Source organism: Elaeis guineensis, chromosome 12, assembly GCF_000442705.2.
Source record: "Elaeis guineensis isolate ETL-2024a chromosome 12, EG11, whole genome shotgun sequence".
In the NCBI taxonomy this organism is placed as follows: Eukaryota; Viridiplantae; Streptophyta; class Magnoliopsida; order Arecales; family Arecaceae; genus Elaeis; species Elaeis guineensis.
The window spans coordinates 77,387,607-77,415,362 of NC_026004.2; the positions used below are offsets into that span (position 1 = coordinate 77,387,607).

The 27,756-nt window shown below is 37.1% G+C and overlaps 1 protein-coding gene across 3 annotated transcripts; it reads left to right on the plus strand.

Annotated features, from left to right (window-relative positions):
* The first annotated feature begins 982 nt into the window (after positions 1–982).
* Positions 983–15,570, plus strand: LOC105035589 (uncharacterized). Of its 3 annotated transcripts, XM_010911192.4 has the most exons (11): positions 983–2,091; positions 2,179–2,258; positions 4,863–5,050; positions 6,336–7,278; positions 7,390–7,517; positions 8,944–9,003; positions 9,093–9,143; positions 9,242–9,312; positions 11,684–11,838; positions 11,939–13,237; positions 13,328–15,570. In XM_010911192.4, the coding sequence occupies exons 1-11, from the start codon at positions 1,118–1,120 to the stop codon at positions 15,073–15,075; spliced, it is 5,697 nt and encodes a 1,898-aa protein (XP_010909494.1). In that variant the 5' UTR covers positions 983–1,117; the 3' UTR covers positions 15,076–15,570. The 3 variants fall into 3 exon arrangements, with proteins under 3 accessions (XP_010909494.1, XP_010909492.1, XP_010909493.1); XM_010911190.4 differs by having other exon boundaries at positions 11,939–15,570; XM_010911191.4 differs by having other exon boundaries at positions 11,948–15,570.
* The last annotated feature ends 12,186 nt before the right edge of the window (positions 15,571–27,756 follow it).

Sequence of the window (27,756 nt, forward strand, 5' to 3'; positions counted from 1 at the left end):
TCCGTCCGACCGTCGCTTCCAAGCTCCACTGCCCAGTATCCCTCGACTGCCTCAACCTCTCTTAGAGATTCCGACAAGCTCTTCGATGGTGTCGGTGAGGCCTACGGCCGGTCTCGTCACCCATGCCAGTTTCGACTGCGGTCGCTGCCGTCTGGCTCATCACCGCCCATGCCCACGCCCTTGAGATGGGTGTCATCTTCATCGAAATCGATGGCACCATCCAGACCAAGCTCGAGCTCCAAAAGCTAGGAGGTCGTCATCGTCGTCGGAGACCTAACGGGCATCGTCGTTGTCGTGGCTAGCCACTAGAATGGGTTAGGGCTTATACGGCTTTAGATTTTTTTTTTGAATTTTTTAACAGGAATTGGGATGTATGTGAAGTTGGTGGTGGGCCGGCCTGATCTGTTTGGACCGAGCTCGGGTCTGGGTCTTTTAAAAATTTTCGGACCTAAGCCCGGCCCGAAACCAAATAAAAAATTTCGAACTAGACTCGGGCTGAGGTCTGACCTGATCCGATCCGGTCCACTTCTAGCCCTACTTGTCGGTGGGGATGTCAATAGTGGCCTCAGGTTGATTAGGGAGGCCGTCGGGCTTGGGCCCAAGATTGCAGTCTGGCTTGGGTTAGGCCAATGATAGGTCCCAGCTCAATTCGATTCGAAAATGAAATAAGCTCTATATTTGAGTCCAAACTCGATCGGATTTTATTTGAGTATGCAGTTATGCCGATTCGAATCTATTCCTAATCTTATCTGAAAATAAAAAAAATTATATATTTGAGCTCAAACTCGACCTGATTTTATTTGGGCATGGCTCGAATCATTTCTAATCCTAATATCCGAAGGACTGAGTGGGGTAAATTTTTAAGACAGGTTATATATCATAAATTTTTTTTGGCTCGAAAATAAAAGTCTAAATTATTTTATTTATATTTTTTTAATCCGCCGTGCGGTACGGCCCCATGCGGGTATAAATATTAAATGCCAGGACGCCCCCTCGCATCGTTCGTCTCCTAATCAGAACCCTCCCCGTTCTTCCTTCGATAGGATCGAACCAGGGAGAGAGCTAGGGTTTTTGCTGAAACCCTAGGTCAGTTCTGTTGCTCCCCGGCCATCGATCGATGGGAGGACCAGAAGAAGAAGAGGTTCATGGGCCTCCGCCGATGAACCAATTGAGCGAGGAGAACCCACCGCCCCCGCCGGTGGTTGGCGAGGCTGGCATTCTCTCATGCGAGTGGAGGGAGGACCGGGAAGCGGCAAAGGGCTCGCAGCTACCTGTTTCCCCTGCGCTCTCCCCCTCGTCCGTCTTCGGAGAAGACGAAAAGTGCCCCGCCTTGGAGACGGATGCCGCCGCAACCTGCGGCGTTGCCGGAGGTGATGATTCCTTGGAGCAAGAGGCCATTCAGATGGCTGTCGATGTGGTGCTGGAGCGCCAGGAGGATCCAGCGGTTCCGGGTTCCCCTGCGGTGTTCTTGCCCCCCTCTTCAGGAGAAGACAAGAAAGCTCCTATCTTGGAGACTGATGTGGCCGCCACTGGTGGCGATGCCGAAGGTGATGATGTCATGAAAGAAGACTTTGCTCGGATGGCTGTAAATATGGTGGAACCTCAGGTGGATCTCCCATGCCGTAGTTCCCCTGTGGCATCCCCATCTTCCCATGCGGAGGATGAGGAAGGTCCTGTTTTTTGGCCTGATGCGGCCACCACATCTGGCATCGCCGGCGGTGATGATGTCCTAGAAGTGGGGGCCACACGGATGGCCATTGACGCGATGGAGCCCCAGGCTGAGCCCCGTAGCCTGGGCTCCCCCTCATCCTCTGGAGGAGGAGAAAAGAAGAAAGATCTCGCCTCTGAGACTGATGAGGCTACCATCTCTCCTTTTGGTGGCGGCGACGCCGTTGTTGAAGAAGAGGATGAGCAGATATCTGCGGAAGCCACGGAGTCCCCAATAGGGCGTGTGAGGAGAGGTGGAGGGAGGTGGAAGCGAGGTCGACCACAAAAAGCACACGTTGGGAGAGCTCTGGTGAGGAGGAAAGAAGAGGAGGAAGTGTGTTTCATATGCTTTGATGGGGGTGATCTCGTGGTCTGTGATCGTAGGTGAGCGGGCCTCATTTCTCTCGTGCTTTGAGATGTAGGTTATGCTTTCTGATCCTTCTCATGTTTGTACCTATTTCCTGCTTCTAGGGGCTGTCCAAAGGTGTATCACCCTTCATGTGTTAATCGGGATGAGGCCTTCTTCCGGGCAAAGGGGCGATGGAACTGCGGTACACTTTGCCATCTTGCTCATACCCCATCTTTTTCTTTCCGCATGTAAACCTTGGAATCAAAATTATAGCTTGTTTTGAAGCTGCATTGTGCGATGATCACGTTCAAGGATTCGTTTTGTGCTTGGTTGAAGGGCATTCATCAACATCTGACTTTTCATTTCCTGTACATCTTGCAAGCAGCTCAGGAATTTAAATTTTCCCAATGGCTGTGGTTCCCTAGGGTTAATAGATAGAAGAATGGATCATTCAAGAATTCTAATTGAATGTCCAAGTGGTAGTTGGTATATTTTGCATTCAAAGATAAAAGTGTGTGACTCACATTGATAGTGGAAGCTTGTAAGAACAGATATGGTATTCCAATAACATTTTGCTGTGCTACTTACAATGTCTCATGATCTATGATATTGAGGTCATTGCATCCATAAGGAACTTGAGTGAAACTCAAAATATCTACTTGTGTCTATGAGGAATCATCAACCTTTGTTGTAGTATTCATGAAGACTGCTTTTGGGATTAGCATTGGCTACTTAGTAGCAAAGCATGAGATGAGCAAGATATAACTTCAGCAGCTTGGTTATAATGCAATAAATATTGTTATTATGTGCTATATATGCTTTGCTGTTCCACTAAATCCGATGTCATAATGATTTGTGGTAATGATATTATAATTGGAATAAACAACATAAAGTAGAATTGTCTGGGAGGACTCTTGAAATAATTAACATCATCTCTACCAAACAAAATTAACATCATGAGAATTTGAGGGGTTTTAGACTTTTAATATGTTATTATTTATCATAATTATGCCGATGTCTGTGAGTAGTAAAATAGTATCCAAATTTGTATTTATTATTGAAAAGGTAAAAAGCATCAGTTGGGTCATCATTTGGCATATTATACTGTTGGCAGAAATGTTGAGATTTTATGAAGAGAAAGAAAAACCATCAGAAGTTTGGAAGATAGTATGATAGAAATGTGTTCCACCAGTGACTCATGCAGTTGAAGTTACAACTGCCATTGCAAGGTGGGCATGTGATTAATTGTTACAATGCTCATGCATATGAAAGTGAGAGAAAATAAAAACAAAAGAAAATATTATGCTAACTGCGATTTGGACTGGAATCTTTCATGAAATTAGACTCTATCTGGTATGTGCTAAACACATAGGTTGAATGATGAATATGTGGAACACATATGAGAATGAAGAACCTATAAGGGGATGTTTGGATGCCTGAATATCTTATCTTCCATAAAGTTAAGTGACCGTGGTCATCATCTCAAAGAGTTGAAGGAAAGAGCAGTCTGGTTGGCTAAGGGAGCATGCTGAAAGATTGCAGTTGCTGGTTTTTTGCGATAAGAGATTCCCCTCTGGAAAGATGGTTTCCATTTTCCCAAATATATAGGGATTTAGGAGCTGTAAGATTTCTCTATTGAGCTATTCCCATTGCTAACTGCAAAAGGATTATTTGTGATCATCCTATGTTGATATCCAAACAGGCCCTAAGTGTACATTTAACTATTGGGCAGACATGACACTTATAGGACTTAAATCAAAAGACCAAGGTTATCATATAAGTTTAAATCTCAAACTGATGAAACAATTTAAGATAATCTGTTGTTAGTTCGAATTATGGTCAATATTTCTTAATTTCTGTTACAATTAATGGCATATTAGAAACAATTTTTAATATATTAGAATGAGGGAATCAAATATATAACTTGCATGACCTTGTTGTGTAAGACTGCTCTTTATGCATCTTTATGCATGAGACACTAGGCACGAATGAGTGTAAGAAATGCTTCATAGGAATAGTTGATGTAATATCTTTATATCTATGTGATATGAAGTTAGAGGCAGCAATCTTTCCTTGCAGTGTTGTGAAATAGATCATTTAAATAAAAAATGACAATATGAAGTTACAAGTCATGGCACTGACATCTGAAATTAAGAAAGATAAGTATTGGTCCTCGATAGATATAATGAGCTTTAGTGTAAGGGTACATCATGTCGATATCCTCGCTCGGCTTGTATTTTATGTTGGACTTCCGTGCAAGGTAAATTCAAATGATTAATGTAGTGGTGGCTATTAAGTTCCAGTGATTTTTTTGAAATATAATGACATGTGAAAAATAAATTATGTAGAACAACTAGAAATGCTAAATGAAATGTCAGAAACCTATTTTAATGAAAATAATTTGTTAATTAAGTTGGTAGTTAGAAAAAGAAAAGGCAAAAAAAAAAAAAGCAATAAATTGAGAGCATGTGAATGAGTAAAAGGCAGAAGGGGAATCCTACGTGGAAGACTCCAGCTATTTTATTTGGCTGATTATTTCTTACAAATTTACTTTTTCTTCTTTTGCTATCAATTTATAATATTCATGTTTTTGTCTTGATGTTCAAATACATTTGCTTTCTTGTTGAATATTTCCATTGTAACAATATAAATGCTGTATTGGACCGCCTTGATTTTGCATTTTATATATTTATTTCATTATATTCCATTCTCTTGTTTGATATAAATCATTACTTTGTTTCATTAGTAATATCTTACCTTGGCATAGCAACCTTCCTAACATTGGGATTTTCTCAATTGTGATCAGGTTGGCATATTTGTAACATCTGTGAAAAATCCTCACATTACATCTGCTATACGTGTACGTATTCTTTATGTAAAGGATGCATCAGAGAAGCTAGATTTATATGTGTCAGGGGAACTAAAGGCTTCTGTGAAACATGCATGAGCACCGTGATGCTCATAGAAACAAATGAGCATGGAAATGAGAAAAAGGTTTGCTTTCTTCAACTTATTTTATGCTTATATTTTCAAAATCAATGTCATTGCATTCGAAAAGTATTAGAAGCTTTTGTACAGGTTTTCCTTTATGTAAATTGACTCAACCCAGGAAGTGAATAGCTATGATCTGGCTTGCATTTTGCCAAATTTGTTGTTAATAGTTATTAAAATCTCCTTTTTTTTTGCATTTAAAAATTATCAGAAAAACGTGTTAGCCCAGAAGTTTGTGGATGGTTGGCAAATATAATGTTTCTCAAGATGTTGTGAAAATTTGGATTTGTTAAGATGCATTTAACTGACAAATTTGACTAAAAAATATGAATTGTTCTCCTATATTTTCTTTGCATGACAAGAAAGCTTATTCCTATAAACTGCTAGCTGCTCCCATGGTGTTTAGATGGGTCAAAACTCATCTGTGGATGCTGAAAGCAGGTCCGCTTGTTACTTCAAATCATTCAAAAGTAGTCCTTGATGGTCATGATATAATACCCAATGCTTCAGTCTTTGATTTTATTTAGGCTGTTCCACTGATGTTCTCTTCTGAAAACTTATTGTAGATTCATCAGAAACTTTTAAAATATTACTTTTTTCTATTCTTTTAATGTTGTTCTATTGATATTGTATTCATTGGACTATATTCTTCTGTTTTTAGATACTAGGTTTCTGTAATTTCTCATTTGACATTGTTATTGCTTGTCCTCTGCACAACCTGCCTCATGTGACATTGTTCTTCTGTTTTTGGACACTAAGATTCTGTAAATTCTCATTTTACATAGTTATTACTCATCCTCTGCACAGCCCGCCTCATGGAAAGAGCAAATTCACTTTCCCAAAAGCACAGTTCATTGTGTTTCAGAGTTAGAATAGTTCTGGAGTATCTCAATTGTTCAAAAATAGAGAACAGGAAATAGAAGGAAGATGCAAAGTGGTTGTTATAGATGTCTCTGGATATTTAGTTGAGTGTAAATCCATTTCTGGTAACTAGTGATAAATGGAAAACATATGCCCCTTGTCAGAACTAAAAATAAATTCTTGAACTGTGCTTTGTATGGATGTGGCTTGTATTATCAGCATACTTTTGGGTATAATTTGTTATCAGATTGTTTATTCTTTTGGGTATAATTTGTTATCAGATTATTATGGTAAAAGACGATGTTTGTGCTAATAGATATATTATGTTATATCATGTAGCAAAACTAGTTGATGCTTGCTAGTCTCGTGATTCTTTAGTATCTTGTGACTTATCCTGTTCTTTTGTTTGCATGAATTTCTTATCCAGGATGGAGTAGATTTTGATGATAGAAGCAGCTGGGAATTCTTGTTCAAGGACTATTGGTTAGATCTGAAAGGAAAGTTGTCCTTGACATTAGAAGAACTGAAGAGAGCTAGAACTCCACAGAAGGATTCTAGTTTAATCTCTCGCAATGTGGAGTCCACTGACGATCTTTGTGATGCTAAAAATGACCAACAAGCTAGTTCCGACAGCTCTTCTGGGCACCCTGAAGAAAGAATTTCTCCTAGGAAGAATGAAGAAAGCATCTTTGCAAAGAAGAAGGGGAAAAAGGGATCTCGGAAAACCACTAACAAGGAGGGCTTAGCGAAAGAACCTGAAAATACAGGGACATCTACCTGCAAGGACATTAGTTGGGCTTCAGATGAGCTGTTAGAATTTGTGGCACACATGAAGGATGGTGATATATCTGAGCTATCCCAATTTGATGTTCAGGCACTTTTACTTGAATATATAAAACGAAACAATCTTCGTGATCGTCGCAGAAAAAGCCAAATTATTTGTGATTCAAGGCTTGAAAATCTATTTGGCAAGTCACGTGTGGGACATTTTGAAATGCTTAAACTTCTTGAATCACATTTTCTGATGAAAGAGGCTTCACCACTTGACACAGATGACAATCAAGGAGGAGTCGTAGATCCTGACCCAATGGATGTTGAAGGAAATAGTGATGCCTCAATTATGACAACTTCTGATAATAGACGGAAATCACGTAGAAAGGTTGAAGGAAAAGAACCACAGACCAATCTTGATGATTTTGCTGCAATTGATGTTCACAACATCAGATTAATATACTTGCGTCGCAACCTGATGGAAGATTTGCTTGATGATATTGATACATTCAATGAGAAGGTCATTGGATCATTTGTTAGAATACGGATTTGTGGTGTTGGTCAAAGACAAGATGTATATCGCCTGGTGCAAGTTAAAGGTAGATACAGTTGTTACTAATTCTTTTTGATTTTTTCCTTTCAAATAGTATGGACAACAATTGAGCACTGTGATCTTTTAAGATTTAAAATATCCACCTTCTCTTATTCAGGGACATGCAAAGCAGCAGATAAATATAAAAGTGGAAAGAAGACAACAGATGTAATGCTGGAGATACTAAATTTAGACAAGACGGAGCTAATAACCATTGATATCATTTCAAATCAGGAGTTCACTGAGGTGAATAATTGTTAATATTCGTGGATCAGATGCTTTTGTTACCCTATTTAGTTTCTCTTACCATTATATTTTCTGTACGCTTTCTTCTTTCTATTTGACTATAAGGTTTTAATGGTTCATCTCACTATACTTTATTCCTAGTTTATAGACCTACAAGTGAACATGTTTTGAGGTTCTTTTATGTGTATATGTTGCAAACATGCAAACTCCTGCCTTTCAATATTGTGATTTAGTTTTAAATCATAGAGGGCAAGGATTGCCATACCGTATCAAACCGGGTAGTACAAGGCATTCTATGCCATCATGGTTCGATACCGATACGTGGTATAGGGGATCTACCGACACTCGGTATGTCTAATTGGCCCTGTACTAGGTTGGCATCGGTTTGGGGCTGATACTGATGTAGCAAACCTTGATAGAGAGGGGTCAGATCTGACTGGTTTGTAGATTGAATTGTGGGCTGTGAGATTCTTTCTGAATGTTTTCAAAAAATATAAATAGGAACAAGTAAAAAAATTGAAAGTTGAAATATAGTCAACTCTAATGGAGTACTGACTGTTGCATATATGTGTCATGAATTTTGTTTCCATGACCATAAACCCATAAGTAATGTGACAAAAATCATGTCTACTTAATTGAACCACTATATAAAGTCCACAAGGTATTGTAATTTGACAAGTAACATATGAAGGCATAGACCAATTGAACAGATATTATAGATATAGAATGTTTTCATTTGTCATTATAATTCTCTGATTCAATATGTACTGGGTGATGCCCTGATGTTCATGTTATGCTATCCGAGGCATGCTGCTTTGACTGCAATATTTGTTAATTAATTTTGTGATAATACTTCTTGCTGCTTTTCCTTGTTGTTGAGTGCTTTGCCTTGATACACATTCCAAAGGTATCATGTGACACACCAATGCCTGTAAGCGACTATACCATGATGTAACATGCTGATAGTGTGCTTGGGCTGATTTTATGAAAGAGGGGTCCATGCCTATTGTTATGGGCTATGGATGAGTACAGACCAGTGGATATATATATATATATACATATATATATATATATATGTATATATATATATATACATATATATATATATATATGTATATATATATATACATATATATATATATATATGTATATATATATATATACATATATATATATATATATGTATATATATATATATACATATATATATATATATGTATATATATATATATACATATATATATATATAGATATAGATATAGATATAGGCATAGGTATAGGTATCTTTGTGTTTCTCTATTTTATGCTGCCATGACATTAGTAACGTCAGAATATTTTAGGATTCTCAAGATATTAAAATCTTCTTGTATTGTAAAAGATGCTTCTAAATTGTCCTTTTCTCTAACTGGCTACTATGCTGTTCTAGGAGGAATGTAAACGCCTAAGGCAAAGCATAAAATGTGGATTTATCAGTCGACTGACTGTGGTATACTATTTTTAACTCCTACTCTTACACCTGAGCTTGATCTAATTTCAAGAAAATACCTGAAAGGGCTTCCATTTCAATGTTCATAGGGAGAGGTTCAGGAGAAAGCTCGGGCTTTACAGGCTGTCCGGGTCAATGATGTGAGTATTAATACCATTAATATATATTTACTTTTATGGAGAAGTTAACAGTATTATAGGATGCTTTCTTTACTTGAATGCCTGAAATTATCATGCAGTGGTTGGAAAGCGAGAAGTTACGACTTGCTCATCTTCGTGATCGTGCAAGTGAAAAGGGTCGTAGTAAAGAATATCCTTTCGCCCTAAAATGCCAAATGGTATTATTTGTAATTTTATATTAACTTTGTCATGTTATGCTGGTTATTCGAGTGGTTGATATTTCCATTTATTTTTATGTTCATAAGAATACTGGCTTGATCAGCTATTTTGTGCCTGTCAAACATATGCCCACAGCATCCTGAAGGAGTTTTATGTACTGATTGACCTTTTATTGACAATAGTTATGCATTTACACGATGGCTTCCTATCTCTATTCTCTAGGGTGTACAAGCTAATATGTGAGTGTATGGGTGGTGGGTTTGTGTATGCATGCATATGCTTTTGATGCATTTATGTGGGCAGGCATCTCTCCAGAATTGTGCTGTTGCATTTGCATGCTGCCATGCCTAAACAAAATTAAAATCATCTCCCCTCCTCCCCACACCCCCCCTTTCCTCCTCCTCCTCCCTTGCCCTCCCATTCACTCTTCTCACACTTTTCAGGTGGATAAAGCACATTTTCTGATGGTCCTCACGGGAATTTGTAATCAGGCAATGAAACTGATGTTCATTCCTACCTATCCATGTGTGGTGTCGTTCCACCATTTTGAGTTTTTGGTGCGATTGCTTGGGCAGTGTGCCATTTGAATTATACTAAAATAGTTAGAGGAGGAAAAGTGATTTAAGGCACAGGTAGAGATGAAGATTTGTCCAGGGACCAAGTAGAAAAGGTCAGGCCTCAACATATGTATTCCTTGTGGGCCATCCACTTTTGGTTTCTGCCCCTCATGGCCACTGCTCTTCTTTATTTTCATTTGCGCATCTTCTAAGTTGCTTCCAACTTCATTTTTCACAAGCTGCATTCCTTCATTGCTTTTAGAAATCTTTATCTTAGACATACATCACATACCAGATTTCTTGAGTAGATTCCGTTCTGGCTACTCTTCATTCTCTATGTTTCTCACAGTTTGTGGAAATTTAAGTAACATACAATTTTATTATTGTTCTGATTGAATCTCAAAGTTTTGTGGAGTAAGCTATTTCCCATTGTGAGCATGGAGATCCGACTTAGTAAAATTTTACTAGTCTTCATCATGCATTATCAAGATTTCAATGCAAAACATTTTGTGTGATTTTTTACTCTTAAATAATGATCTATGAAAGTAATGAAAAATAAAGTGCTTCAGGTGATGATATATTGTTATCGTTGATGCTACATCTGTTGGTGGGACTGCTGGAATATGACCAGCTGCTTCCTTCAATGACTTTTAGTGCTGCCATAAAAGGGTGTGTGCAGAGTTAAATCTGGCATGTAACAGGCACATGATATTGCTAATCAGTAGAGTGATGAAATCAAAGTTCTATTCAGAATTTTTTTTCCCTGATAAAAGACTGCTGATTCATAGTTAGCTAAAAATATATCTATGCATAATGCATTAAAAGTCAATATTTAGGCTAAACTTAGCATGCTTTTATATATTATTAGCCAAAAGCGTGCTCTTGTTTATTATATATTGGCTTAACATTCAGGTTGGAATCTATCCTCATGTCATTTCATTGAAGGATGACCTTATGTCTGCTACTTTAAGTAACATGGCCCATTTTTAAAGGAAGTTCAAGCAGCAATTGTGAGCATTGCCATGATCCACGATCGGATGATTCAATGAGGCTCTAAGTTTCCAACAAAAGATTGGGAGAAGGGATATTTCAGCATTCAGAAGAATCTTTTGCATGTTCTTTAATGTAATAATGTTTAAGATTCACAAACCAATGAGTACTGGAAATTGTTCATGACTAAACTGCATGAGTCATCCAAATCCGATCCAGACAATTTTCAGACCAAAGGATTTGGAAACTATTATGTAAAGCTTTTCAAAACTGGCATGTATTTCTCTGAGCCCTTTCTTTAGTTTAGCCATACTCTTCACTAGTAAATTATTGGCCATTGTTATCATTATATATGTGAATACTATACCATTTCTGTTAAACTTGATGGTCCTTTAAGTTGGATGTACTATGCATATGACAAAGTCATGTGCATGATTTTTCTTTCATGTCTGTCACAGAAACATATAGTCAAGAAATCAATAATATTAGTCGTTTGGGAAAGATTGATCATTGATAATGTAACTCCTAATACCTCCATGTGTCAAGGAGCCAAAGTTGATATACTTTGGTGCTTTTGTGAATATATTTGCTGGGACATGGTACCTCTAGCAAGGCAGACTTTTATTAAATGTTATTCTGCTTCTTTATGCCACATAAATTCTAGTTTCTGGCAAAAGAACTAGTTTTTCATAATTCTTTTGTATGTAGCCCATTGTGTATATTGAACATGTTTGATTTTTAACACTGAAAGAACATAACAAACGAATGTTTAAGCACTCCTTAACTGTGACTTACACTAAGAGAATGTGTGGAAAAACTGCGGCTTCTGAATATGCCTGAAGATCGTAATCGTCGGCTAAATGAAGTTCCTGAAATACATGCTGACCCACATATGAGTCCAGATTATGAAACAGCTGAGGAAGAGGAAGAACCAGATAGTAAAAGACACGGTATATTTCAATTTGAAATTTTGACTGTCTTATTTGTGTAACCTTTATGCTTTGCCTGTGTTGTTTTCATTTTATAATTCTTATGATAAATTGCTTGCAGTGCATGCAGATCACTACAGTAGATCGAGGGCCTCTGCCTTCCTTAGGAAAGGAAAGGAACTAACTTCTCCTGGAAGAGGAATTTCCATTTCTGGTGATAACTGGAATGATTCACGAAAAAATTCAAACATTGGGGAGTCAAGTAGAAGTATACTGACTGAAGGTGCATCTAATAAATCTGCTAGTAGGGTTGGTATAACAAATGAGTCATCTTGGAAACAAGGAAATGATGTGCACCAGACAAGAAGTTGGGAACCCCCAAAAACTCCAACAAATGCAACTGGTTTGGAAACTGGTGCTTGGGATAATAACCAGCACGGTTTAAGACCTGGACAGTCATCTGGTGTTCAACCAGGAACTCCAACAGCATTTCTATCAACTGGTGTTGCAGTACCATCTAATGCAAGTGAGTCTGAGAAGATCTGGCACTATCACGATCCATCTGGGAAAATCCAAGGCCCCTTTTCGATGGTGCAGTTGCGAAAGTGGAGTACGACTGGATACTTCCCTACCAACTTGAGGATTTGGAAAACTTTTGAGAAGCAAGAAGACTCTATTTTGTTGACTGATGCACTGAGTGGGAAGTTCCGAAATGACTTACCACAGTGTGAACCTGCACATAATAGTTTAACGGACGACAAGCAGAATGTAGCAAATTGGAAAGCCAGTCGGAATGATGCTAATTTATCTACCCCTGGTATAAATGAGGCGGCAAAAGCTGATAGGTTTGTTACTCGGCCATCTGCTTGGTCTGCACCAAAGACAGAAGTTATCAATCCTAACGAGGGAGGTTTTGGAACCTCTTCGAGAGACCAGGGATCATCAAAGGGTATGAATGCCGGGCCAGGGCAAATGCAAGGTTGGAATGGTGCAAGAACGGCAGCATCATTTACTGGGAGTCCTTATCAACCACTATCCCATCAAAGTAGTGGCAGTCGAGGAGGAAATTCTGGTAGATGGAATGGAATTCAGGACCATGGAAGTAATTGGGGTTCAAACAAACCCATGGGGTCACACCCTACGAGTCAGGTTTATGACAAGCCACATCCTCAATGGAGTTCTTCAAGTCACCAGTCTTCTGAAGATATGTCTCAGGTCCAAACAAGTGAATTTTCAAATCAATGGAAAAATGATTCATTTAATCTTCCTACAGCACCACAGTTGGGCAGCAGAGACTCGACATGTGAGCAAGGTGCTTTAAACAACTCTCTCCCTTCAAGTGCTTCTGTTCAACCCATGATCTCTGGCAGGGGTACCACTCCAAGTAGCAATGAAGCACACCAGTCTTCCTCTTCAAGTGGTATGTCTAGTAAAACTACTATGTCAGATTCTGTTGGGCCATCGGGTTCAAGTGCTGTAACTGATATGCTTAAGCAAACTGTCACTGCAGATGGTGGTAATCCTCATCCTGCTGCAATGGCCTCAATGCCAAATACAGCTGAAGTGGTAGACACCATGGGGTCTTCCCAACTTTCAGATAAGGCAGTTAATAGGGGAAAATTTCAGATATCCAGTCATCAGAAAAAGCCTTCTGCACATGAGTCATCGATGACTTTGGAAAACCTACCATCTCTTGAATTGCCTTATGGGGATGAAGTCATTCCTCCAAGTACTGATACGCAGCTTTCTGGTGGCTTGGACAAGAACCAGTGCCCACAGAGTGATTACACATGTCCAGCTTCAGGAAGCGAGCAGGTATCAGGTGATGTTTTATCTTCTGAATGCAGTGAGACAGTCCCTTCCCAGTTGAATGACAGGCAGGACCGTCGTGTAGTCTGGCAAGGTCAACATGGTCTTGGCAAAAAGTGGGCTGAAGCACATGACAGCTTTGCTGATAAAACTGGAAAGTCATTGGTAGATGGCAGGGGATCAGATCCTTGTTCTGTTGTTGATGCACGTGATACGAATCTGATCACTGAATCTGATGCATTGGAGCCTGAATCAGCTCCGCAATCAGAAATTTCTTCAGGCCCTAATTTAGGGTCTGAATCTCTAGGCTGGGCATCTTATTCCGCCCCAAAACAAAAGCCTGACAGCTCGTGTCCCAATCCCCCATCTGCTGAGAATAGATCAGAACAAAATCAATCCCCAAGGCCAGAGCCAAGCCTCGCAGCTCCTGAGTGCATCAATTCTCATAATTTGCGAATACCATCGGATGGGAAGTGCATCGAGCATTTGATGCATGCTCCAGCAATTAAAATGATTTCTTCTGAATGGAGTGGTGGTGCCAATTCTACCTTTGGTGACAGTCAAAATGTTCATTTTGTCTTGTCAGATGGTTCTAAGCCTTTGGCATCTTCTCAGTGTGAGGCAAGTGCATCTGTTGAACCTGCTCAATCATCAAATGCAGGCCTCAGTGCTGTAGCCCATGTTCAGAACACTTTCTGGGGAGTAGCCCCACAAAATCCAAACATGGGTCCAGGATCACAGGGAAATGCAAATATGAACTGGGCAACAACAATACAAAGCAACATGAACATGGGCTGGGGATTGATTGCTCAGAGCAATATGAACGTCTCTCAGGGAACACCAGCTCAAGGGTTTGCAAATTTGAACATGGGTTTTGGGGCACCACCTCAGGCAAATATGGTTGTGAATGCAGGTTGGGTACCAGCAGCACCGGGAAATACAAATGCAAATCCAGCTTGGGGAACACCATTTCAGGGAAACCCAAGCCCTGGTACTGCCTGGGGGGCACAGGTGCAGGGAAGTATGACAGTAAATCCTGGTTGGGGCACGTTCCCACAGAGCAATACGAACCCAAATCCAGGATTGGTAACACCGCCATCAGGAAATGCAAACCAGAATGCTAGCTGGGGAGCACCAACACAAGGAAATATGGATACAAACTTGTCTACTTGGCGATCAGGACAAGGAAACATGAATCTGACGTGGGATCCATCAGGTGGAGACATGAACAGCTGGAACACTCCTCAAGCACAAGCTGGAGATAGGCATTCTGGTCAGGGTGGCAGCGACTCAGGGCATTCTGCTGGGAGGCCTATGTGGAATAGGATTCAGTCTAGTGGTGGGGGAGGGTCATCTCGACCTCCTTCAAGAGGGCAGAGAGGAATATGCAGATTCCATGAGAATGGGCACTGCAAGAAAGGAGCATCCTGCAACTACATTCATTCATGATCGGGTAAGGAGGAGAAAAACATGGTTTCTTTTTTCCTTTTTGTACATAGTCTCTCTGTTGGTAGGCTTGGAAGCTATATGGCTTTGAAGCTGTTTTTGTCTTGCCATTTGGACTTTGTGCTGTTAAAATAGTATTTATGTAGCCTTCTTATTGGTAAACCCTACCCACTGACACTAGAAATAAGGCATCCGGACAGATCTTCATTTGATGTAACTGAGATGGTAGCCTGTTCCTTCTCGGAGGCACAATGTTATGGCTGACCATATGGTCCACAAGCCAAACCTGGTGCACTTGTAAGGTGATCCATGTCTGCATAGTTTGTGTTCTCATACATGTGTACCGGCAATCACCTTGCAGCTAAGAAGTCAAAACAACTTTGAGCTGAGCTCCAAAGCCGTTGGTGGTTAGAGCAATGTTTGATAAGGGTTCTGGACAAAATCAATTGATCTGAATCATCATCTGGTAGCTCTTACAAGTGCTGTGATATTTTATAATTTTGCTCCTTGTGATGCAAAATTTTGGTCCAATTTTACATAATTCTCTCAAGTCTTGAAGGGTTGTGAAAATTTTATTGTTTCCGGAAGCTCCAAGTACTCTAATTAATTATTAGTTGTCTATAGAAATTCTCAAGCTTCTGTAATGACCAGTTTGATTCCTACAAGCGTGTGACTATCTCTTTGTCCGTATCAGTTTTTATCATTAATAGGCGACAAATATCAGCTGCAATGGAGAGCTGATGAATAGAAAGCTTCAATCACCAGGTGGTTTGTTACCTCAACAATTTTTTACTTCCCCTTTTTTTTGTCCTTGTTTATACCCAATCTTTGAAGGCAACAGGACAGTCCAGTGTGGAAATTAAGAGTTAATTCTTGTTTAAAAAATCCAGTGCAATTCTTGCCCCTCTTTGCCTAATTGCCACTTTGTATCAAAAGATAAGGACAGCATGATAACTCTATTAGATTGATGCATTAACAATTTGGAAGATTTCCAGTGGGAGAAATCTTTTGCCTGTGGTCCTGTAGAAGACTTGAGAACAAGCAGTTTTAGAAATATCCTATTTTTATGATTGGGCCTGTGTTGTTGGTGATGCCATTAGTCAATATGGACTCCTAGGCTGCTGAATTTTACCTTAGCCTCTGATTTATCTTTACCTCTTGTTACGGAAGTGCTTGTGAGGGCCTAATACAGTGCCTGGAATTGGAGAAATTATATCCTATATGGTGTACACCATATGGCTCTGCATGCTGCCAATTACAGTCATTAATTTCTAAAGTCTTATTCATCAAGTTTTTATTTCGGGGCAACACTATAAGGGCAAGCGGCTGTGGTCGGTAGTGTACATGGTTATGTTGTGCACACCGTATAGGATATAATTTTTTGATTAACTGTAGCTGATGTAAGCATGATATATCATATTATACGTCTAAACCACTCTTGAAAGCATTATAGGCGAAAGGGAGAGCATCCGAAAGTTTTTTTTTTTTTTAAGATAATAGGAGTAACGGAAAGTTATTGCTGGCGTAGTTTATACGAGGTTAAGCGGGTATGTGCTTTGCTTGCCGTGGAGGATGAAGATTTTTTTTTTTTTTTGGGATGAAGTGTGGAAAAATAATGTTATCCCATGTAATGATTGCAGCAGGATTGAGCGTTTGGATGCAGATGTTGTTTGGTAGCTATTTGGCGATAAGGTTGGCTTTTCAAGAAGCTAGAAAGGTTTTGCCCTTTCAATCTGGTTCATTGTATTGGAGAATATATTTGGATAATTTTCAGAGATGATGAATTATAGTGATCATTAACTATAGTTAAATGTCATATTACTTCATTAATTTTGAGTAATATTTGCGTAGCTATAATACAATACTAAAATATGACATCAAATACACAGCAGATGAATGGTGGTATAATAATATTATAATTTTGGAGTACTGGATTAATTATATTTATACTATTAAATATAATAAAAAATTACATTATGCTATTAATTATCACTTAATATTGTTTAAGATAGTATAATATTAACACATTGATGTGCAATATTTTTGGTGATGTGTGGCATAGGAATGTTAAAAGTTATTCCAGAAGGTGATATATTATTTTTTATATTATTATCTATAATAAAATATTATACTATTTCACATTAAAATACTAATTTTTAAGTTAGCATTTATGTAGCAGAATGTTACATTAAAATGACATGGAATATGACGGATAAAAATTGATACAATGATGCTATAATTTATTGTAATATTGGACTGCAATGTCAAATATAACATGTGACCGTTATTTAAGTTATCAGGCTATTTAAAATATGCGTCATGGTGACCGTACATATTATATACTAGATTGTTATAACATTGGAAAAAATGAAGTAGAATACTACAATATATTATGATATATTATATATAGAACATATGATGTTGGGTGAGTGTTGAAGGGAAAAAAAAGGGCTAAATCTGAGCATTATTTAAGTTATAAGGTTATTTTAAAATATGCAGTATGGTGACCGTATGCCAAAAGTTATAACTTGAAAGATCTAATTTTGCAATCATTAAAATTTTATTAACTAGCAAGCTTATCACTTTGTCACATCTCGGATCTAAGACTATGAGTCAAAGGTCACAGTAACTACTGCATATTTATGGAGAACTCTTTCCACAAAAATAGAAACTATTACAAACATAATATTAATGCATCATAATGAGATTAATTTAAATAATTAAAAATTAATTAATTAACCAATCTGATTAATAATCAAATTTAAAATCTTACATCAAACAATTCTCAACTAAAAATTCAATAATAATAATAATAGTAGATCTCAATTCAATTTTGTTGATATTGTCAAATCTTGTTTCTAATCTCACTCTTAAGCAATATTCATATTTCTAATTACGTATCTAAAACAAAAAAGAAAAAAAGAGGTAATAAGCTCAGTAGCCTAATAAGTAATGATAGATATTTCAAATATTATTATAAGATATATATTCAAAACAAATATCATGAATAAATATAGAAATATATTTCATGGTTATTTAATCAAATCAAATTCTTTCAAATATTCATATACACACATAATCATGGTTAGATTAGGATACAGATGATTCAAAAGAGATTGAGAGTGAACAAATTTAATAGTGTCTGACAAGAACTAAAGGGGAGGCTAGCGATACCACTAGGGATCAATTTAATTAACTAGCTTTATCTGATCACTTAAAATATAATGACTCAATAGAGATTAATAAGAACTAGATTTTGTAATACTTGACAAAGACTTAGATAGTGTGAACATGCCGACCGATTAATAGGATGGCTCAAATTTCCTCTATTGAGATCAATTCAAATTTAAAGCAAGAACGCTAACTATGCAGTAATGTCCGATGACATATATCGATCTAATCAAAGCAACTATATTTGTTCAAAGATTTGGCTAGAGTATAAGTAGTTTAGTAGAAATTGAAGATGATTAAATTTAATAGTGTTCGATAATAACTAAGGCCGAGGCTGACACATTGTCCGGAGGCCATGGATGGAGACCTCTCTTCATTAAGGTCTGTCAAATTATTAAAAGAAGGCCATTGCTGGATCAAATAACATTAGGGAGATAAAAACAATTTAGAGAGAGAAAGTAGAGAGAAAGTGGAGAGAAAAATTTTTAAGGGAGAGAAATTAGGGAAGAGAGAGACTCTCTCTCTTTCTTCTTTTTCTTTTTCTTTCTTTTTCTTCTTCTCTCTTTGTTCTTTCTTTTTCCATTCTTGATGGAATAAGGGATTTTAATTTCCCTTTCATCTCGAAATGCAGTAGCCTGGTGGCGGTGGTTGTTGCCGCTAATGCTAGCCATAATGGTGCAGTGGAAGGCACCTCGACCAATGCTAGGCAGTGACAATCGATGCTGGAAAATCAAAAGATATGGATAGAAAATAACATAAAATAGAGCCCAAGTTTTTTTAAAGAAATTCCAGCAATAGATGGCCAGAAACCAAGCTTTGTGGACAAGGAAGAGGGAGCACAATGAGAAGGATTTTTATCTTATTTTCGGAGATGATTGGATGTGATTTTGACAAACTCTGTGGAAACTCTCAGATGTTTGGCAGAGGGGATTGAAATCAGTGTGGAAAGGGGACTCAAAATGGATTTAAGAAGGATTAGAATCAAAGTTTGGAAGGTCTTCAAGCATCAAAATCCTCCTCAAACTCGACTTCTAGTTGAGGAAGATGAGTCTTGATTGTCATGCCCCAATTTGAGATTGTGAACCAAGAGTTGTAGCAACTGTCACATACCCATGAAGAACTCTCTTCACAAAAATATAAGACATTCAAAGCACGATATCAATGCATCATAATAAAATTAATTTAGATAACTAAAAATCTAAATTCAATCAATTAATTAACCAATTCGACTAATAAGCAAAATTTAGAAGTCTTACATCAAACAATTCTCAATTAAAATTTTTGTAATAATAACAATAATAGATCTTAATCCAATTTTATCGATACTATCAAATTTCGCTTCTAATCTTACTCCCAAGCAATACCTATGTCTCAAACTAAGTATCTGAAACTAAAAAGAAAAAAGAGATAATAAGCTCGATAGTCTAGTAAATAATGAATATCTTAATTTGATATTTTAGATATTATTATAAAATATATATATATATAAATAAATATCATGAATAAATATAGAAATATATTTCATGCTCATTTATGCAAATCAAATTCTTTCAAATATTCATATACATATATCACCAAAAATCTAATTTGAAACAAATCACATATAACTTATTATCCTTTAGCTATGATCATACTTATACTCTATGGTGGGGCTCGAATAGAAATAATGAATACAATAGTAATCAAAATACCAATACACAACTCCTATTGGTAGGATCCAGAATACCCATGCATAACCCCCCTATTGGTAGAGTCTAGAGAACCAATATATAACCTCCATTAACAGGGTTCTGAATATAGTTAGACCGAGAGCTCAAATCCGATGTATATAAAAATATTTTTACAAAATAACATATATATCATAATTCAAGTCAATATATGTATATTTCATAATAAACTAATAAATCATAATTTTTTAAAAATCTTAAAATTATAAATTTACTCTCCAATCGAAATATAATTTCATAAATTATATGTAAATTAATAACTAAACTATCTACTTTTAAAAATAAAATTATTTAAATAAAATATCTCAAAAAGATAATTCATTATTATCTATGTAGAAGCAACGAATGGATAGATTCATCAATGCTGAGAGGGACTTTTAAATCTATTACTCAAATATATTCTTGTATCAATATTAAGTCATAACTAATTAAAAATAAAAATCCTAAATTCGGACACCCTCATAGGGCTGACAAAGTGGTTGCATCCGACATCTTGATCGATCCAATCAAAATGATTTTATCTAATCATTATTTGACCAAGATATAGGTGATTTAATAGAGTTCAAGGGTGATCAAATCTAGTAGTATTCAACAAGAGCTAAAGTGGAGGCTGGTGATACTATTATGGGTCAATTTGATCAAGTAGCTTCATCTAATCAAGATTACTTAAGATTTTTAATGACTCATAGATCTTATCACGCTCGATAAAGACTTAGATGGTATGGATATATTGGCCAATCAATAGGATGGTTTGAAGTTTCTCTATTAGGATCAATTTGGATTTAAAGTGATAGGACTGACTAGGCGATAATGCTCTATGATATATGTTGACCCAATCGAAACAACTACATTTGATCAAAGACCTAGCTAGAATATAGTGGTTCAATAGAAATTAAAGATGATCAAATCTAATAGTGTTCGACAGTGATTAAGGTAGAAGCTAAACATTATTCGTCAGCCATGGGTTGGGACCCCTCTTCATTAGGGTCAGTCAAATCAATTGTTGGATTAAATAACACCATAGGGACAAAAACAATTTGGAAAGAGAAAGTAGAGAGAGGAATTTTCTAAAGAAAGATTAGAGAGAAAGTGAGAAAAGAGAGGAGGGAGAGAAGAGAGAGAAACTCACTCTACTTCTTCTTCTTCTTCTTCTTCTTCTTCTTCTTCTTCTTCTTCTTCTTCTTCTTTTTTTTTTTTTTTTTTTTTTTTTTTTTTTTTTCTTCTCTTTTCTTTTCTTTTCTTTTCTTTTCTTTTCTTTGGTGGAATAGGGGATTCTAATTTCCCCTTCTTACGGGAATGTTGCAGCATTTGCCAGTGGCGGTGGCTGTTGCTGCCAACATTGGCCACGATGGTGCAGTGGAAGGCACCTCAGCTAGCACTCGGCGGCGACAATCAGTGTCGAAAAATTAGAGAAAATGGACGGAAAATAATAGAAAACTAAGCCCGGATTTTTTCAAAGAAATTCTGATGATAGTCAGTTGGAAACTAAATTTTGGTGGCTGAGGGAGAAGATAGTGAGAAGAAATTTTACCTTATTTCCAGTGACGATTGGATGCGATTCCAGTGAATGCTGTGGAAACTCTCAAAAGACGAAGAAGAGGAAAATGAATTTCTTCCGGTGATGGTCCATGGTGGGGGTTGAAGTCGGCGTAGAAGGGGGCTCAGAATGGATTTAAATAGGATTATAATCCAAATTTGGGTGGTCTCCAGGCATCAAAATCCTCCTCAAACTCGGCTTCTAGTAGAGGAGGAAGATGAGTCCTAATCCGACCCATCCCTCTTCCCAGCACATGTTGGCCAAAAGATTTTTTTAAATTGGTCATGCTTTAAAAGCCATGCTGCCCTTTTGGGCCATCTCCTGATGTGTTGGTTCTGTTATCTGGGCCAGTCAAAAGGACCAGGCTTAGAACTTTGTCCGATCCACCGGGATAGGGTGTTGCACTCTTCTTCGGAGATCTGCTTGAAAAAGCAACAGAAAAAGAAGCACTCATGCTAATAAATTGGCCATTTTTTTCCAAACCCTTATTGTAAAATTCACGAACATCATTGGCCCAGAATGATGAGACAGAGCAAGGTATAAAAAATAAATCAATGGAAAAGCAAGCATCAGCCTCGTCGCAGATCTAAGCATCATCAGCTCAGGAAAATATGTAGGACCGTACAGATGGGTGCAACTGCGATGCCAGTTGACCATGGAAAGCAAAAAAAAAAAAAAAAAAAAAATAAAAGAAGAAAGGTACAACCTTTTTTTTTTTCCCCAAACCCCAAAAGCAATCTTCGCTACCAAAATCTGCCGGAACAAAATTTCTCTAATCCTTGGTCCCTAGGGGCAATAGACACCTATTCTTCAACATGTACATAGTTACAAATAACTGCATACACACATACATAATTGTGCCCTAGGACAATATAACAATTGTTGGGAGAATATAACTGCTGTGTAAGAGCTAATATAAGCGTGTACAATATTAGTGTAAGTGTGTGCAAATCTTGTATAAATGTGTGGAGGACTAAAAATTAAATGATAATGGTCGAGAGAGTACTTGTTAAAGCCTGGACAAAAGAGGAGCGGGTTCTAAATTCCTCGAAAAAGGTACCAGCCAAGCAATTGAGGGCATCATTACGCATCTCTGCAACACATCGGCGAATGTCTAGAACCACAAGCTGCGAAGCTGTTCAACCATCGGCAAGGCGGAAACTGACATTTTTAAATCCCCAAACGGCCCACTCCAACAAGTGACAGCAACAAAGCCCATAAAGGGCAACAGCACATCTGAATAACAATGCCACGGAGCAGATATATATATATATTTTTTTAAGAGATGAAATTACAAAAGAGAGCTGCTCAAAACATTTGATCGACAATATAACGGGCAGACTGAACCACCCAAAATGGGCCTCATCACCACAATTGTGGACCACAATTTTTTCTGTTTGAATGAGCATTTTTACAAAAATAATATTAATTTTAAAAATATTTACGAAAATAATATTCCATGCAAACTATTTTGGAAAATGCTGCCCATCAGAAAATCACCCTATTATAGGATGATTTTATTTGCCACATGGCCACGGAGAAGTCAGAATGCAAAGGGGAGGGGTGCTAGCTCAATAGTCGCACTATGATAGGGCGACTTATAGAGCCGTCTTATGATAGGGCGACTCTCTCCTTTCTCTTCTGAACTCATCCCTCTCTCTCCTCTCTCCCTCACTGATTCTCGATTTCTATCACCTCCTCTCTCTCCGTCACTTATAGAATCACCCTATCATAGGACGACTTATAGAGCCGCCCTACGATAGGATGACTTATGCCATCTGTTCCTTAGCTGGCGGTAAGAACGGTGAGTCAGCATATAAAGTTGCCCTATCATAGGGCGACTTTATTTCGAACAGCATTTCGATAAATAATTTTAAAAAGATATTATTTTGATAATTTTTTTTAAAAATTAATATTAAATCGATAAAAAATCTTGTTTGAATATCACCTTAGATGTAATTGATGCTTACAAGAGTCATCCATAGCTTTGTTAGGCATTCATATTTTTAGGAGCCAACCTTTATTATAAGAGAAATTCTTAATACACTGCATGTGGTGCAGTAAAATTGATGTAGAATATAATGCCCAAGTACATTGAATTATAATTTTTTACCAAATTAATGCTTGTTTAAAAAAAAATTATGAAAATAATGTTCTTGATAAAATATTTATCAAAATACTGTCCGAAATAAAGTCGTTCTATCATAGGACGACTTTGTGTGCTGAGTCACCATCTTCCACGTCATGTGAAATGTGAAGTCAGCAACTAGAGAACCGCTCTATGGTAGGATAACTTACAGAGTCGCCCTACCATAGGATGACTTAGAACTTTAAATAGGAAAAAAAAAGCCTAAACCCTCCCGACTAAATCCCTCCCTCCCCGCTCTTCGTCACTTGGAAAAAAGAAAAAATAGATCTAAACCCTCCCTCTCCTTCTCGGTCCCCGACACGAGAACCCTCCCTCCCTTTCCCTCTCGATCCCCGACGCGAGAACCTCTTAGTGCAAGAAACCCCCCTCACTCTCCCTCTCGTTCCCCAACATGAGAACCCCCCTCCTCCCTCTCGGTCTCCGATGGTGCTTCCTCCTCTCAGCCTGCCCCCTTTCCTCCCCCACCAGTGTACCGCCACCCTTCCCTCCTCCTCTTGGCCCGCCCACCTTCCTCCTCCCTAGCATACAGCCGCCCCTCCCTCCTCTTTGTGATCCCTGGCTCCCCTCCCTCTCGGCAATCCCTGGAGCCCTTCCTAGCCCCCTCCCTCCCTCCTCCTCTCGATAGTCCCTCGTGACTACCCAATGTGCTGCCCCACCCCTCATCCATAGAGGCCATCAAAGGTTTTTTTTTTTAATTTTATTTTTTATATAAGTTATACATTTATTTCTTCAACAATAGATGGACTGTTTAGAAGGAAGACAAGTTTGCCCAAATAATGTTAATTTATAGATATATTATCAAAATAATTTCCTATTGAGTCATTTGTTTTTAATAATTTTGCATTGCATTGCATAGTACCAAAATATTATACGGTGTGGATTGTGCAAGGAGATAGGAAACAACTGGTGCAGATGCCCCCAATGGCGTTGATTTATGTATTTATTTTTAATATGACATGTGGACTATCTTTATATATTGCTTGTATTTTTTTTAAACTATTCTACTTATGTAATCATGTTATATAAACGCTTGAAAAAATTTATGAAATGATCCTATTATTAATATTGTGTTAGATGTATGTCCTAGAAGCCAATATGGCTGATACATTGTAATAAATCTAGGATACAATTTTGTACTTAATACATTGATTTGATCAATAAAAGGATAAGTTTAATTTTTATTCAAGAGTGTTGTATCTTTGAATTGTCCATGGAATTATTACTTCGATACATATTCTCGTGATGTTGAGAATTAGAGGCATGTATAATTAATTCTTAAATACTCTCGATCATAGTATCATCATGAGGATGGTGATCGATCCAGATAGATCGATATATAGATCACTTCTTTCGGGATAGATGAGTCTCTGATCTACAGTGCAGAAATATTGAGCGATGAGTGTGGATAGTTGTTAGAGAATAACTAGTACTGAGCATGATTATACGAGAGATCATTTGAATTTTTAATCAATCGTCAGTGATTGTCTCGATGTTGTAGTTGTGTGAATGGTCTTTTGACCTGCGATGGTACGACTGCTTATAGTAAAGCTACTAGAGTTTGACTGATATATAAATATGACCTCATTGAGACCTTGTAGTGGATGTTGGCGATAGTTGATCCACTGTAGGAGTAGGATGCACATCTAGATAGAATCTATCGACCTTGATAGATAGGAGTGGTCCTATAGGATTTAAGAGACTAAGTCCGAGAGTCTGTGGTCATAGCAGTGTGATTAATGAAAAAGAATTTTTATGAGAATCATAATTGGATGTGAGCTAATTGAATCATCACATGACTGATAATGAGGTTTGATGATTTATTCATGATATACCATCTAGTCGAGATTCAAGATAGAGGGACTGAATCACATATGAACTATACCTTGAGGTTCTTTTTCAGTTCTATTGGGTTGTCACTACATACTGCTAGGTGTCACTGGTGAATTGTGAGAGCTCACTAGGATTACTCAGGATTGACAATCCTTGATGAGTTAGAGTGAAATTATTCCGATCCACTAAAAAGAGTTTCAATAACATTATGATAGAGATCATAGGATATCTCACTATCAGATAAAATTGAATCTATGGGATCACACAATAAAGGGATTAGATATAGAATAAGCAATTGGGCTTATGAAGTCTCAATTGAATTTAGAGAAATCTTATTGGGTTCAGGGTAACTTTGTTAGCAGATGGTTGAACCCAATTTTTTTTTTGCACTTGAATTACTTATTTGATAAGATTAATTCAAATTAATTACTTTCTAATAATCTAAATAAATTAGATTCATTGGGCTCCAATTATTAGGTGCCTAAGGTTTTGGATCATATAAATTAAGGATTTAAATCCTTAATCAATTTTTTTGATTGTTTGCATGGGGTGCCATTTGATTTGATCAAGTTGGATGTGTCCACTTAAAAGAGAGCATGTGGGACCAGCATGGGGCATCCCCTAGGTCTCATGTGGTGTATGAAAAAGTGGGTGCAAATATTTCAATAGTTGGTGCCTAATGGATCTCCTAAAGGGAGTCAAATATCTAAGGCTACAAGGATTCTCAATACAAGTAGGACTTGCATTAAGGGGCTATTTGATTTTGAATAGGATTCAAACATTTTATGTATTTAAAGGGACCTTCTCTAAAGCTCTTGACATCAGATTTTCAGTAGCCCATGCCTCCCATAAGATCCCCCCACGCCTTCTTCTCTTCCCCCCTTTGGATCCAATGCCCAAAGGAGTTGGGCATCCTCCATATCCACACCCAAGAGGAGCTTGGGCGTTCCCTTTTCTTTGCTGATTTTCAGATCTTGGTTGCTTCGTAATCAAAAGAAGAAGAGTAAGAGAAGAAGAGAAGAAAAAGATCAAGAAAATGATCAAAGTGTTGATCACCATTCAGGTTTTGTTCAGATTCATAGGATGATTATTCTTAGAGAAGAAAGATCAACATTAAAGAGGGCTGTTCTAGACTGATCCTGAGTGGATACCCATAGAGGCCAGGCACTACACAACTAAGGGAGAATCTATTCTCTTTCAGATCTAAATTTGAAGAAAAAAATTACGAAATATGTATGTGATTCGATCACATATTTAATTTTAGCATAAAATTCAGTATGTGTTCAATTTCAGTATATGAAGTAGATTCTTATGTTCTATATTTTATGCATGCATAATTTAGATTAAAAGATATTTTAATCTTTTATTCTATTGTGTTATTTAGAAAAAAAAATTTTGAAACACACGTGCATATCCCGACATGAAATTCCAACAGTGGTATCAGAGCCACGGATTTCATATGCATGAAATTGACTACATGTTTTTGAAAAGAGTTTCAAAATCTAATTTTTCTTGATTCATGAGATGTAAAGATGATTGCTTTGAATCTAAAATTTATTTTAGATTTATTTTTTAGTTCATATATTTGATATGTGAAGGCATGCATAGATCTGAAATTTGTTCTTGATAGGATTCTAGTTCATGTATATGTAATATATAGATGCATACATAAATTTAAAAATTATTTTAACCTGATTTATGATGCATATATAAGATGTATGATTGCATATTTAGGTCTAAAAATTAGTTTTAATATATTTCATAATTTGTATATGAGATATATGATATCATATTATGATCTGAATTTTTGTTTAGATCTGAATTTATATACATATATGAGATATATGCTTGTATGAAAAATCTAAAAATTAGTTTTATGATTTAAAATTTATCTATCATGCAATGAATTTAGATCTGAAATTTGATTTTAGAATTTAAAATTTGTGTTTGTGCATGAGAGTATTGGTCATGGGTAAATCAAAAATTAGGTCATGTAATTAGATTGTATCTAGAATTTTTGATTTGAACATAATGAATCTAGTTCGAGTAAGTAATTGATCAAATCGAGTTAAGTGTTGATTAGAGTTTGGTCAATTAAGTTTAAGATCATGCAATTATTGTTGATCAAATCGATTAAATCCCATATGTAGAATCAATTAATCTAAGGACCTAATTTGGCTCGATGGCTTGAGCCTGATTCACTTAAGCTAATCTATTTAGATCAATTAACCTATTGATGTTTAAGGCAAGTAATTAAGAGATAATTATTT

Bases quoted from the DNA above. Each gene is read 5' to 3' on its own strand.
- LOC105035589 (XM_010911190.4), top strand. From the start codon at position 1,118: ATGGGAGGACCAGAAGAAGAAGAGGTTCATGGGCCTCCGCCGATGAAC. The intron at 2,092-2,178 runs GTGAGCGGGCCT...TCCTGCTTCTAG, and splicing joins CTCGTGGTCTGTGATCGTAG to GGGCTGTCCAAAGGTGTATC. The intron at 9,004-9,092 runs GTATACTATTTT...CAATGTTCATAG, and splicing joins TTATCAGTCGACTGACTGTG to GGAGAGGTTCAGGAGAAAGC.